Source organism: Crassostrea angulata, chromosome 4, assembly GCF_025612915.1.
Source record: "Crassostrea angulata isolate pt1a10 chromosome 4, ASM2561291v2, whole genome shotgun sequence".
In the NCBI taxonomy this organism is placed as follows: Eukaryota; Metazoa; Mollusca; class Bivalvia; order Ostreida; family Ostreidae; genus Magallana; species Magallana angulata.
In genome coordinates, this window is record NC_069114.1 from 38309523 (window position 1) to 38325276 (window position 15754).

General features: G+C 33.8%; 1 protein-coding gene across 1 annotated transcript; it reads left to right on the forward strand.

The window, feature by feature from the left end:
• Positions 1 to 2154: 2154 nt before the first annotated feature.
• Positions 2155 to 13666, forward strand: LOC128181581 (intraflagellar transport protein 81 homolog). Its single transcript, XM_052850037.1, is given in 15 exon segments — positions 2155 to 2268; positions 2409 to 2580; positions 2943 to 3040; positions 3341 to 3521; positions 3916 to 4071; positions 4312 to 4422; positions 4646 to 4730; positions 5030 to 5193; positions 5898 to 5993; positions 6213 to 6359; positions 6836 to 6985; positions 7191 to 7409; positions 10247 to 10333; positions 11070 to 11227; positions 13150 to 13666. Coding segments are annotated over 14 exon segments (2049 nt in total). The 5' UTR covers positions 2155 to 2268; positions 2409 to 2436; the 3' UTR covers positions 13403 to 13666.
• Positions 13667 to 15754: the final 2088 nt, after the last annotated feature.

Genomic DNA, 15754 nt, shown 5'->3' on the forward strand with positions numbered 1-15754 from the left:
TTTTTTTCACTTGAATTAGACCAAAGGGATTAATTATCAAGTACTTTTGACACACTAACTGTTGTCAACAGTTCCGAAACATATAAAAAATGACTGCAGTAGACATTTACAGTAATTAGACTTTCGGGTAAAAAATAACTTGATTTTTTCCCTAAAAAAAACAAAAATGAAAGAAGTTGTAATTGATAACATCTTGAAATGAAAACACAAGAAGAGAAATAAAGAATAATTTTTATTTCCGTTCGTTTGTAAAGTGTTTAAAACACATTAACAATAAGAAGCGTTAAAATGACGTTGCGAAAAGTTTGCGGTTGCGCCGGGTCACTGGACGAAGGCACGTTGGTCAGCTTGCCAGATATGATCTATTCAGGCCAGGGACAAGAAACTTTTCACATTTGTAATCTCTATCCTGATTTACGTTTTGGTGAAATTTCAAGAGTTAATCTTTTTTACTAAAAGAATACGAGAAAATGTCTCAATAATTTCCGAACAACCCTCGTAGGCTGACTTTTATAAATATTGGCCGACGATTATTATAATTTCATCATGCATTTTATTAAATCCACATTTTATATCTATCGATTTTAAGCAATGCCAATATTAATATTCACATTCATTCTCTTAAGATGTTACTGACTATTTATTAAACATCCATCAATTTCCTGTATATTATAGACGTAAGAAATTACTGATCCGATAGAAGTTTAAGAATTTCTTTGTTCACTTTTTCACAATCACTATGAAACCATTTTTTAACAAACGGCACAGAACAAGCAAGAACGTAAACAGTTCTTTTTGCACGCACCGCATGGCCACTCGTTCTTCTTTTTGATAGTCTGACGGCGAACCATGATGACAATCTGAAAATACCAAGCGACAAAAAAAAAAAAATTAAAATAAGAAAAAAAAAATCCGGTCTTATAACAGTTATCTTTTTCTATAAAATCAACTTAGTAAAATTTTACTAGAAAAATAAATTTTTAAAAAAAAACTATCTGGGAATATTAATAAATGTAAGCCAAAGGCTTATTTCTTATATCGGCTAAGTGATTCAAATTCCAGTCCGAAACTTGTGTGATGAGAGATAAGTGAAATGAGAACCTACTTTTATAACACCAACGTCTCGTAATTAAGTTCTCATGATTTAATTAATGAAATTCTATTGGATATTTTAATCAACTCAATTATGCACGATCATTTGATTGGAACAACTTATAATAAGTAATTAGTTAATTAAATTACTAAAAATAATAAATTTTAACATTTTTATCGAAATAAATATAAAATCTTTATAAAATCGTTCCCAGTATTTCCTTTTGGGTTCTTCTGTGTTCCTTTTGGAATATAAACACAGAAAAAGTTCTTAATTTTAACATTTTTTTAAAAATAAATATAATATCTTTATAAAATCGTTCCGAGTAATTCCTTTTGTGTTCCTTTTGGGTCCTTTTGTTTTCCTTTTGGGTCCTTTTGGGTGTCTTTTGGGTCCTTTTGGGTGTCTTTTGGGTCCTTTTGGGTCCTTTTGGGTTCTTTTGGGTCCTTTTGGGTAAATCGATGTACCGAAAAGAATTGATATCGGGATCGGAATTGCGAAATTTCAATATCCGGGGCACTTGCATATTTTCAGAAAGCAGATCATTGTTATGAATTGTAAGACTCTAACAGGTATTACTTAGTAAGATATGAAAGTTTTCTGTTGCAGAAGTAAAAAGTTTTCGGGTCTGATGATTTTTAAATGTTTTTTTTTAACACTTATTTATTTTTTTCCAAATGTAAACCCCATAGTAACGTAAGGCGTCTTGTGGTTACCAATATAAATCATAGAAAAATACGAACATGAAATTTCCAAAAAAGATATTTACTCTCTTTTAAAATAATGTATATCGACATATTTTGGTATTATTTTGTTACTTATTACATGTTTCTCAAAAGTAAATTTCATGAAATAGAATATTAAATTTTGATTTTAAAACATTACCCTTTTTTTCATACAATCAGCAGACACAAAAAAATTTCTAATAACAGCAACGTGGCATTTTTATTTGAGAGCTTATAAAGCTGTAAACAAAAGAGAGATGATTGGTGAAGAACTTTTGATCAGCCAATGGGGCTCGGTCATCTCGATCCCCCTTCTTAATTGTGTATTTTTTCCTAAATAAGATCTGTAACTATAATTGACAGACATTGGACAAATAGGATTCGATTATCTGCAGTCATATACAAAGACAAACATTTTGTATCTTTACTTATAATTTTATAAAAAGCCAGGTAATCAGATATTTTGGACTACTCCAAAGGTTAAATAACGGTAATATGATTTAGAAACAAATGATGGTCTCAACTATCTGTGTATTCTTGCCTGAGATGGATGTTGATTATTGCATTTTATTTATTTTTCTTTTTTACAGATTTTTTCTAGCTGGTAAATAAAGAAAAATGAGTGAACAATTAAAGTACATTATGCAGGAATTGGCCAAAGAGCCATTCAGCAAGACCTACAACTTGATTTCATTTGATTCCCTGGAACCATTACAACTCCTGCAAGTTCTGACAGATGTTATGAGTGTTATTGACCCAAAGGTATCAAATTATGTGAAATATGTATGAATAAAATCATGTAGACATGATGTTGCAATACATTATGGTATACATTACGGTAGAGTTCATGTCCAGATGATTGGATAAGTTTTTGAATTATCAAATTGCATGAAAGATATGTTTTGATATTAATATACTAGTAGTTAGATAACAGAGAGTATACTCAGTCCAAAGTGTACTATATAAGTAATAGATCAATCATTAAAAAAGTTAAATTCTTCTTTGTAGGTATCAATTATTAAGTTGTTGATATGTCGCCTCATATTGTTTATGTTTTGATAGGGAAATTATACATTGCCGAAAATGTATGACAATATGACTAATTTATTATTTAAACCTTGTAGCAAAAAGTTGATATCCGAGAAGAAGCCCCTGATCAGACTGCAGTTCGGATGTTTAACACCTTGAGAATCCTGAAATACAAACCTCCAACTGAGTAAGTGTTCAAGGAAGGTCCAACTTAAACATCCTTAGCCGTTTTCTCGACTTCCATATATGATTTTAGTATGAAAATACATGTTAATTTCCATTTATATGTCCCTTAACAAATTCTAATTTTCTTTTTTCAGAGATGTGTAAGTACCTTTTTCAATAGTTTTTCAACATCAGGCTAGGTATGAACTAGAAAAGAAAATCTGATGATATACTGTATTCCATGATGGAAACATATTTCCAATTTACAAATATGGGTGTGTTTTGTGTTTTATTAGACATGTATTTTATTTCACTTGTGTGATTGCAGACAAATATTCCGAAGTGGCCTGGTGCAGGGTGATAAGTTAGTCATCTACCCTATACTTGAATGGCTGCTGAAACGCATTCCAGACCTCCAGAAAAGGGCCCATCTGGCTCGGTTTCTGGTGAAGGTGGACGTCCCCCCAGAGATCATGGCGGAGGACCCCATCCCAGATCTCTATGCTCAGGTACATTTTGAACTGTCTTTACTGATACAAAAATGACCTTTTAGTCATATATGCAACACAAGTACTTAATTTCGTGATTCCGCTGCTTTGCATCAAATCAAGAGAATAGAATATAAAATAGCAATTACTAATTTTTTGCTAAAATTTCCAATAGTTCTAAACTGTCTAAAAAATAAAAGCGAGATTTTAAAATCTGCGATGGTTGTTTCTCGTGATTTTACTCGGAAATTAATCCCTCGCATTTAATTAGGAATCTACAGTTAGATTGTGCATCTACTTTATCATGATTTACCGTGTACTATTGAGAATCCAAAACTTTTGATGTATTTGTTAGAAAAGAGGATTATTTATGACCAAAAAGTGATAACTAAGGGTAATGTTTTGTCTTTAACAGTATGAAGAGTCTATGGATCAGTTCAAAGATCTACACAAAGAGGCTGAAGGATTAAAGAATGCTGGCTATAACACCGGAGAAATCAAGAAAGACATCTCCAACATGGAGGACGAGAAAGAGCAATTGATTAAGCGTGTTGAAAGGCTCAAAAGAAAGGTACATAATCATGGCTATTGATTTGAAAAAATTGAAGACATTCACCAAAAATACAAATTGGTGTGTGCTACTGATGGTTTAAACTCAAATTTAAAAACTTGAAATTTTATAGAATACCTTTACAAAAATATCATAAAAATAAGAGGACTATAATCGCACAGTATCGTGTTATTTTTTTGTACTATTTGATAATGAAAAGATATACTAGCATATGCATAATGATAATCATCTTTTCAATAGGTGGAGTCTCATCCCAATTCAACCACCATGATGAATGTGGCCAGAAATTTACGACTGGAACGAGACCGCGAGAAGAAGCTTGCTGAACAGCGGCAAGAACAGTCCACACTGGTAAGTTCTGTGGAGTCAACAAAATCAAAAGCAGAAATGCCAGTGTTTAAAATGCATATGTTGTTTTGGTTATCATTTAATTGTAGATATTTTATGTTTACTTATATATAAACATAAATTATATACAAAATTTGCTTTGTAAGAATCATCTCCTTTTACAATTACTCTTGATATTTTGACTTAGCTTTGACATTAATGATTTTGCCCTCTCTCCTTACATTAGATTCAACATGAAGATCAGAGAATTCGGCGACTTCAGTCTCAGCTAAATGACACCAGACAGGCCGCAGTAGGGGCTAACCCTGAAGGTGAGTTTTTGTCATACAGGCAGTCAAACATTCTTATAGAATTTAATGATAGTTTTCGATCTACCTTCTCTCACAACCTGTAACAGGGAAGATAATTGTTTGTGTATTATTGTTGCAAAAGTATTGTATATGTATATTGTACATGTAAAATTGTATAAAGACATGATTTAATTGTTGAGTAATTGTAAAAATACAAAAATGCTGGATTTTCATTTATCTTTTTGATAAAAGCTTGTAGTTTTAAAAAATATTTACTTCACCCCTTCATTATATCTATGTGTGTTTGTTGTATGTTGTAGTGATGCTGCAGAGGCTGGAGGAGGAGACCCACACCAACAAGTACATAGTGACAGAGAAGCTGCCCAAGGAGATGGCCCAGCAGAGGAAGATCCTGCTCAACCTACAGAAGGTGGTGGCTGAGCCGGCCATGGGACAGTCCGACCTGGATAAGCTCCATGAACAGGTACAGCACCACATGGCAGTACACCACAGTACATGGCAGTACACCACAGTACACCACAGAACATCACACACATTGGATTGTTACTGCACCACATTACACAGAACACAATACATTGTTACCACTTCTCTTAACATTGTATTACACCACATGTTGCATTGTTATTGCATTGTCCTTTTTCTTTTTTTTTTTTAAAGAATAAGGAATTATTGATTGTTTCTTTGAGCATTGCTGCTTTGTGTCAAATGCTGCTAAATTGGATATTTGAATTGCCATTTTAAGAAGGGAAATAAACTGAAATTTTCAATTTTAAACCCCCCTAAAAAATCAAATTGAGTTATTCCCCTTTTAAAATCTTGCAGTAAAAATAAAACATCTGCATGCAGCATTATTTTTAAAGAATTTCCCTTATAATTCTAGGAGCAATAGATTCTGCGTGTTATTACATTTTCAAATCTGTAATATTTTCTTGAATAAAACTAATGTTATCACGAAATTTAGTAAATCCTGTTGTCTAATAATTTAAGTAGTAAGACATTTGTTCTCTTTAATGAATATTTCTTGACCAAAATTGTTTTCCCACTTGGATATTGAGTGTAAAGCCTTATTTTTTATGGCCATGTTATTGTACTGTAACATCTTCTTTATATACCTGTACATGTATACAGTATTACTCTTTCAATTTGTGGGATTTTGTTTGATTGCAGATCACTGATCTGACAGAGGAGATTAAACAACTTGTCGAAAAGAAACTGCGGACAGAAGACCCAACTGACAACAAGTCGGCCTTGTTCAAGCAACAGGTAAGACCATGCCTGGTATTAAAAACTATCTTAGTCTCTACTAGTGACCGTAAAAGTTGGGTAAGGAGGTTTTGAATTAAATTCAACACTGACCAAATAATGACTTTAAACATATGAATGCTTGTTTCTTTTCAATACTAACAGTAAGATGAGATCATTTAAATTTTTCATGAAAAACACCAAATAAACTCCTGATAAACATGTTTTTGCTTTTCCTAGGCTGCTATAATCGCCGGGAAGAAGGAAGGAGCTCTGACTAACTTCCGAGATGTCCGAGATATGTATCACAAGATGTCCATGGATTTGGAGCAAAAACGTGAAATTGCTAAGGAAGCCGGGGGTGGTGAGGTCCTGAAGGGAGAAGATGTAAGTTAAATAAAGCCAACAAAATCAAAGTTTTGTTTCTCACTCAGGCAAATCCCATGTGGTCAAGTGCTGCCACATTTATTAATTTTATTGCCACATTGAAAAGGGGAATAGATTAATTTGTTTAAATACATGTATAAAAATTGAATTATTCCCTTTTGCAAATCTTGTTAATTTTTGTGTAAATTCTTTGTATTCAGTTTTTTAAAGCAATTTGGCTTTTTATCCAATAAAAAACTTTAGATGTCTCAAACAATTTGAGAGAATGCATATGCATTTACATTTTCCTCTAATTTTATTTCACCCCATTTTAGATACCCTGGTATGGCATAACGTAGTTATGGTTAAAAAGAAATGATCATTCAGCTCCTTTTTTTTAGCCCCATTTAAAAGGAATACATGTGGTATTATACATTTCTTGCCCCAAAAATTAAAGTTCTCAAGAGAGCTTTATCTTTCGTAACTTTTTGTCACAGTTCAAGAGATATGTTAACAAACTGAGGAGTAAGAGTACGATCTACAAGAAGAAGAGACAGGAGATTGCCGAGATCAGAGCCGAGCTGGGAGTGCTGTCTCGTACCGAGCAGATCCTACGTCAGAAGGATGAGTTCATCACTAGAAGTCTGGTCAGTTGGCTGTGGTTCATAGAATTTTCTCCAAAGTATCCTTGTAAAATCTCATAATGGCAGAGAGATTAGCTATCATGCAACCCCATTACTTTGCAAATGATTACATTCAAAATATAAAATTGTCAGATTCAATTTAAATTAAAGTGACTGCTATGAAGTTACACACCAGAACATGAGTGAATTTGTTCTGTTTTATTTACAGGAGGCTGTTGAGAACAAGAAAGGAGTAACTGGGTACCGCCAGACTCAGGAGGAACTAGAGAAGGTGTCCGCAGTCAAGAGCGAACTGGACGAGAGGAAAGGGAAGACCCTGGAGGACATCTCCGACATGGTCCAGCGACTTACACGAACCATAGCCAATAAAAAGAACTCGCTGGCCCCCATCATCAAAGAGCTGAGACCAATGAGACAGAAGGCTCAGGTAGGCATGGAATAACAATGATATATATTGATGAGACAAAGGGCTCATGTAGGCATAGAATATTGATGATATAGAGGACTTAGATAGGCATAGAATAACAATGAGATATATTGATGAGCCAGAGGGCTCAGGTCGGGATAGCATATTGATGAGTCGTTTGCATAGTTTGATATTGACATACCGGTACATATAATTTGGTAAGACAAGGGGCTCAGGTAGGCAGTGTCTAATATTGACATACATATATGTCTGAGACAGAGTAAGATAATGATAGTCTAAAAGTGAGATACATTGATATGACAAAGGCCTTAGAAATAAATAGTTTACATTGTTGAGATATATTGATGAAGTATAGTGCTAAGTTATAGTTTAGCAATAAAAGGCACTGATAGCAATGAAATGCATTGATTAGATAGAAAGCTCATGCAGAGATAGTGTAATAATGAGATATAATGATGAAATGGAGGACCTTTGTAGAGATAGTTAAACAATGAGATATGTTGGTGAGACAGAGGGCTCAGGTAGAGAATATTTTACAAGTTTTTAAACACAGAAAAAGAAAAGATTAATTTATTATCAAGAGAGGAGAACTAGAGATTGTTAATTTTATCAGAGAGAGAAAGAGAGAGAGACTAGTATGCTGATGCTCAGAGTCTGGAAAATATAAAATGAGATTGAGAGTTAAAATAATGTGTTATAAATACTTGACAATTTCAAAGGAGTTGGATATGATTTATTGAAATTACATTATTTACGATGAAAATGGTCGTGATATGCTCTAAAAAATTTCAAGTTTTAAAGTGAGCTTCAGAGCTTACTGTGGAATCATTAGATTGTGTGGTGGCTCAATTTTCGTGGAATTCGTGGGTACCTCTCATCCATGAATTAACATCCTCCACGAATTAATAAATTAGGGCTATAAAGTCATATTTCTTTTTTGTAGGTATAAGACAGTTCACGAAATTTCATTCCCACAAACATGTATAATTTAGGTGGTTTGAGACATCTGTCAATAATAATGTGGATTAAAGTACATTATGATTGAAATAGTTTCACCTGTTTTGAATTTTCAAATTTTAGAATATTTAATGAAAAAATATGTTTATAAAATTTTTTTGAAAGGTAAAAATTTTAAAATGCTCAGCTGGATTCCAACTCATGACTTATGTATTCGTAGTGAATCCTCTAACCCACTGCGCTACGCTGTTAGGTGACAATTTTGGGAAAGAAACCTCTTATAAAACTTACGCTTGATTTTATTTTGATAATAGTACATCACAACATAGAGATTTCCCATTCCACCTTAAGCAATCCCTGAAAATTGGCCCCCACGAATATTTTATGAATCCACAGTTTTCCTTGACAGCTGATTTACAAATTTTAGTTTTGCATAAGAAATGCTCAAGATAAAACATTTAAAATGGAAAAATAAAATTTTCAGATCAAATTATAGCTATTTTTTTTTTTTATTAAATGACCTCCAATCCCATTCTTAGATGTAGAGGGTATTGAGGATGAATGAATGAACAACACTGCAAATTGTACATTGGAGGGGGGGGGGGTTATTCATTCATCATGAAACATTCAGGAAATAGAACAAAGATCTATTTTTAAAGTGGAAAATAATTTGTGCTGACATTAATCAGTATTCTTCTCTTGTTTTCCATAAAATATTCATTGAGAGGGGGCCATTGTGTAGACTTCATGCTGATCTGATTTGATATTACCATGTTTGTGTGTCATCAGGAATATAAACCTCTCATGAATATGTAAGATAGTGACATTTACTGAAGTTCGTTAGTCTCACTCAAACCAATGAAAGTATAGTTGTCTGGGGACCAGTTTATTGTTTCGGTGATAGAAAAACGTGCTGCTTTGATGTACCTTTGCTTGTTTGTCCTCTCGTTTTATGAAATATCATCCATTATACCCAGTCCCTTCGTCCATTGGAGGCCATGCAGTCAGGAATAAAAATACTCTTACAAATCATCTACATGAATTCTATTTACCTGAGTGGACATTTTTATGTTGTCCTCTACATGGAAAAAAACATTTTTTTTTCTGGATGTTTGCATGTTGCTTTGAATTGCAAGGGCATAAACACAATTTTCATTTATTTGGTCCTTTTCTTTAACAATGTTCAGAAAGAAGAAAATGTGTGGCCTATGACCCATGTTTATATGTACCTTAAACCCAAAACATAAATCACCCTGGCTCATGAAACCCAGAAAAAAGATGATAAAGTTCCTGTGGTCTTTTCTGTTTATTGACTTTAAAGATTGAGGGTAAAAAAAAATCCAGAATTTGCTTTTAATATTGTTTGTCAAAACACATGTATCTACATGTACCTCAACTCAAATATACACCTTAAAAATCTTGAATTATATTAATCTTTTGTAAAGGAACAGAAGGAATACATCGAAGAAGTTGAATGATGGTTCTTTGTTGGTGTCTGATAGATTTAATAATGAAAATTTCTTGCAGAATGGTGATTTAAATGCATGGAATAAATTGTTTATCATAACATACTGGTTAATATATACCGTACTTATATATTTGTCTCACATATTAATTAAGAGTCTGAGACTGTCAGGAATTTTATGATCATGCATGTATATGTATGTACATGTATTATTTATGGCACATTCTAATAATAAGATGATCCCCCCAAATTCCTTCTTAAGAAATTCTTAAAATGATTTGACAGAATTTTCATATTTTAAGTTGATCAAGCCATCTGTATTACATGTACATGTACACTGGATGTAATCAATTTGGATTTTGGGAAAATCATCATCAAGCATATGAATTATAATCAAGTTCTATTGAATTTGCAGGAACTGACCAACAAGCATGCAGAGAAGAAGCAGGCGTATGACACCGCCGCTGCCGGACTGGAGAGTAACATGGCCAAACTGGAACAGGTAGGGTCAGTCACTGATGGCTTTGTCCCCCAATCAATTGGTGTCACCATTAATTCAACCAAGTTCTTTTGTGGCTGAGACAGTACCAAGTTCTACTGGCTTCTAAGTCTTGGGTCAGCCATAAATTTCCAAATGATTAGTAGGTTTGTGGCAGTGGGAAAGAGGGGGTTTGCTGCAGTTCACGTTGTGGTTACAGTAGGTGATGGTTTGATGGACTGGTTTCTGAAGTTTAGTTAGGTCATCAATAGTCTGGGTACATTTGTTACTCGGTGATTGAGCTATTTAGATTGCTCATCTCCATTATTTTTTGTAGAAAAAAGGAACATAAGCTTGTAAATTTTGAAATATATCATACAGTTGACCAGTAGTACATAACTTGTCACAAAAAAGTTTTGGGATGATGAATGTTAATGAGAAGGGAGTTTTATAGAAATACTGGTATTTAGGAAACACTCACATTTTTCATGATTATATTTTGTTTTGCAACAAAATTCAAACAGGTTTATTAAAATATTAGTATGCATCAAAATGGTTTCTGACCATTTCACAAGCTCACAAATGCAGAGCCCTGGAAAGTATGATTGTGGTGCAACAAGGGACTATCATATACAGTATTACCTATATTCAGTATTGCTTTACTATAAAGACAAGCTCGTGCCATGTTCCCTTAACTGTATGCCACTGTGTGATACACAGGAAATGAGTTGCCTTGACATAAAAGTTTTCTGTCCTACAGGAGGTGCGGGCCTACCATGAGGAGTGTTCCCAGGAGGAGTCACGCTACCACTACCTCCACTGTATGATGCAGATGGTTGAGATCCAACAGAAGAAGGTGGCTGACGAGATGAAGGCCTACACCTCGGCCGACCCATACGCTCGCAAGAAGACCTTCAGGTGAGCATAGAGGTTACACCAGCAGTCCTCTTCTTCATGTCTTTTCTTAAATAATGGTCCTGTAACTGCCGGATTTTGTTGGTTTACTTTGAAGACAGCTTCATTCCCAGTCCTATTTTATACCCCTTAAACCACACTATCTTGGGGTAAAATCAGAAACCTTTGGCAAAAGTTGAGCATTTTGTAATTCAGGTTAATATTCGTTAACTGAGAATTTTTTATCACTACATAAACAAATGCAGAATTAAATCTTCTCTAAAACTCTATACTATGTTTTTAAAGAAATGGAAACACAATTCAAACAGAGGGAACTACTGTTAGCATATAAACGTAAAATTATTTGTTCCTATACTGTTAAATGATCTAAAAATAGATCCTTTAATTTCTTTTCATCCCAAAACTAGAAAAATGTGACCCATACATAGCTGTTCTCTGAGAATCTGTCATTTTCTTGTGGCACTGAATTTGGTTAGAAATTGAGATTTCCAGAATCATAAAAATGACCATTTTGATGCCCCATATTTGATTCAAATACCTCGTAACCACAGAGTTGTTTTTGTCAACAAGCTTTTTAGGTGTGTTTCATAACAAGTTCTAGAGCTTGCCATGCAACTTTGAATTATTGCCTTGCCTTTCATTAAAATGAATCAACTTAACCACAGAGGTGTAATTGTTTTCAAAACCACAGCATTTCATAACCAGAGGTAGCATACATATGCGAACATTCAGGGAATTACTTGAATTTCATTCGGAAAATATCAAGAAGAGATTGTTTTCTTTGAATAGGCATCTGTTTAATTATTTTTTGTGATAATTGATTATCAATTAGATAAAGGTACCTTATCATTTGCCATGACCTTCTAAAAGTAGTTACTGGTTATACTACTGAACCAGAGATAGAATAGCTTTCAAAACCACAGCATTTTACAACAATGAGAAGATTATATATATTCTTGGAATTTCATCTGAAAAATATTTCTGTATTGTTTTCTTTGAATAGGTGTCTGTTTAATTAACATTTTTTAAATAATAATCAGAGATTGATAAAATGATATAGGTGCCTAAATCATCTGCAATGAATTTTTCAAATTTGTAACTGGTATCAATTTTAAAAGAATTTAAAGAGAGTGTTGATGATGGCTGTATTGTATTAGACTCTCAGAATGGTAGGTAATGTCAAACTTTCTACAGGATTCTGTAATTGTTTGTTTTATAAATAACAACATGTACTGTAAAAAAGAAAACTATTTAAGGGGTAGGAAGTATGTTCCCACACCATTGCTGTTAATCTGTTTGTATGGATCTATATTTCTAACAATTAAATAACAGAGATGTTTTATTCTTAAATTGCATTCACTTTTCCTGTAATTACTGTAATTTTACAAGGAGCAGTGATTCTGACATTGCATTCATTATTGCAGTAATCCCTGTAATCATTTTGCAAAAATTTGTACTTAAAACCTTGTGTTCATTATTGCTGTGATAAATGTAATACATGTACATGTAAACTGTATTCAATTTGCAGGGACTTGTAATTCTAACATTGCATTCACTATTGCTGTACATGTAATAATTGTAATTATAGTAATCAATTTACAGGGAGCAGTGATTTTAACATTGTGTTCACTATGAAATTACTGTAATCAATTTACAGGGCACTGTAATTCTAACAGTACATTTGCCATGACATTAATTACTGTAATCAATTTACAGGGACAGTACATTTACCAGGACTGTAGTAACTGTAATCAATTTACAGGGAACTTTTATTCTGACAGTACCTTTACAATTACTGTAACTACAAGGAGCTGTAATTCTAACAGTACATTTACCATTACTGTAACAACTGTAATAAATTTACAGGGAGCTGTAATTCTAACAGTATGTTTACTATTACTGTAACAACTGTAATTAATTTGCAGGGAGCTGTACCAGAGGAAGGTTCAGGAGCAGGAAAACCTTGGTAAGGGTCTAAGGGAGCAGCAGAAGACCGTCCGTGAGAACCACGGCCCAAGTCTCCGCCAGATGAAGATGTGGAAGGACGTGGAGCGGCTACTGGAGTGTAAGCGCCACTGCTTCGAGCTGTCCGGGGGGCTGAGTGGAGGCCTAGGAGGTGGAGGGGTCTATGGGGAGCAGCCCCCTGCAGTACTTGAAGAGGACCGCCTGGTCATGTGATCTGTTTCATTTCTCTGTGAACATTAAGGAATTATTTACTGACGTGATAAAAATAGGGAATTATTTATTGACCTGATTAGAGATAAAGTTATTGCCTTTTTGATCTGTACATCATTCCATCCTAGATTTCTTTTTAATTGTTTATTAAAATGTATGTTTTGTGGTCAGAAAAGTGGGTCTTTCCTTATTTATTTTTTGGCAGGTGTGGTTAATCTGGAAACATGGTATCACCATAATAAAAGAAAAGATAGTTCTAAATCAGATTATAAATACATGGTTATTGTATTCTCTGTGGATTGGTAAGAATAAACGTGCCAAGAGTTCAGTTACCAAAATAATATTTTTTTCATTGGATTTTAAATGTAAAAATACATGTAATAGGAATATGAGCTCAGCTTCCCAAAGAATATTTTTATGGTTCATTGGCCTGTGAATTCAGTATTCTGGGTATTAGCTGTCCAGCTAACTAATCTGAATGTCTATCAGTTCATCTTGGTCAGCGGCTGAATTTCTTACTTAAAAAAAAAATAGTTTCAGTATGAAGAACCCATGTTCTGGGTTAAAATATCTCATGAATAAATAAGTAATCAGGATGAATTTTATCGCCCCCACCCTAAACACATCATGATTTTGAGAAAGGCACATTTCAGAGATCATCTTTTCCTTCAGGTGTTATTGGATTTAAATATTATTCATTCATCTCTTTGCATAGACTAATTATGTTGATTTTTTTAATGGAGTTGAGATTTTGAGAAGTTTATTAACCATTCAATCAAATATTGAATTCAACTTCCTGAAATTGAAAGTTAATATGTTTTGATCTTTGATTAATTGCAGAGAGAATAACTGTCATCCTGCCCGGTCATTGGCGGTTTTTTATTCTTCAATGTAATACAACGCATATGGAGGGGATTTACCCAAATGGGGTGGAGTTCTCAAGATGTTGAAATAATTAAACGATTGCTGGGTCAGACTGCTATAGTCACGTGTAATTTCCTAAGCGTGGTTCCTGGAAAGTTTAATTAATGTAATAATATTTCTATTTTGATTGAATGAGGGACGGGAACTTTAAAAATAGATTGATAAATCAGACAGTACCACCAGACCCGTTAGCGGCCACTAAGTCAAACGGTTCTCATGGTTATGTAGGAGTTAGGTATGTTTGAGTTACGCCACACACTGTCACTATCTAAATGATTACAACACAATCGCCCCATATTGACCGTTTAATGTTTGAATGTGGTGAAGTTTTAATTTAACCAGATGGGAATTTTTCGTGTCGATTTAACACCGGAGGGAACTTGTTCCAGATTTAACCCAGATCTGTCTTGGCCAGTATGAGACCCACGCACGGCCTGGCGCACGGATACCACCCCCGGGGGCGGTGATCGAGATTGCTGACCAGATAAAATCCATAGATCGCTGAGTTGTATGAATTGGGTGGGGCATTATAATGATGATGATCTCATTGGACATAACTGTGATCTATATTCAAGACCTATCGGTACGAATATGGAAGTAATTCAAACAATTACTTTTTATGATTTTGGTGCTAAATTCCAAGTTACCCAAGTTATTCCTGGTGAATTTTGGGGCATACATTATTAATTTTTTTCTTATTAATATTTATAAGCGAATTTATCTTCCGTTAAAGAAAAGGGGAGAACGTTCTTTTTTGTATTCGGTCTTTGATTTTATTTACGATTTAAACTGGAAAAATGTAATAAAAAGTTCTCAAAATAAATCTAGGAATTTTATGCTATAAAATAAACGGCACGTATTTTAATTTTATCGTTTACTAGCATCCACTGTTTTCATACCTTTCATATTACAGAAAAATGATGACGTACATTGTACATTTATATGATTTTAAATGTATCAAATTCTGATGTCTCCCTTCTTTAAATGAAAGAGAGAGAGAGATTAACTGTGGTGATGTGGTTCAAATTGCAAGGACACATTGCAAACAGGCATGACCAAGTACCATGCCTTATGGCGGTTGGTGTCTTGAAGACCTTGGTGCCACATGCTTGTAATTGTATTTTATTTTACATCAAAACAGAGGATATTCCCAAAACTACAGGCCGTGCAGCCACCTTAAAGAAAGTCATTATAATCAAGTCATAAAACAAAAGTTGACGCCAAACGGTTTGGTGGTGCCAAAGCACTATAATTACATGTGTGTGACCATACTCATAAGATCACAGAGATACATGTATAAGAATACACGAGGCACGTGAAGTACATGAATGATGAGTTTAATCGTACTGAAATATGTAAGCTAATTTTGCAAATACTATTCTATATTTGGTATACACTCCATATACTTTCTAAAATTGCCCAAAAACATAT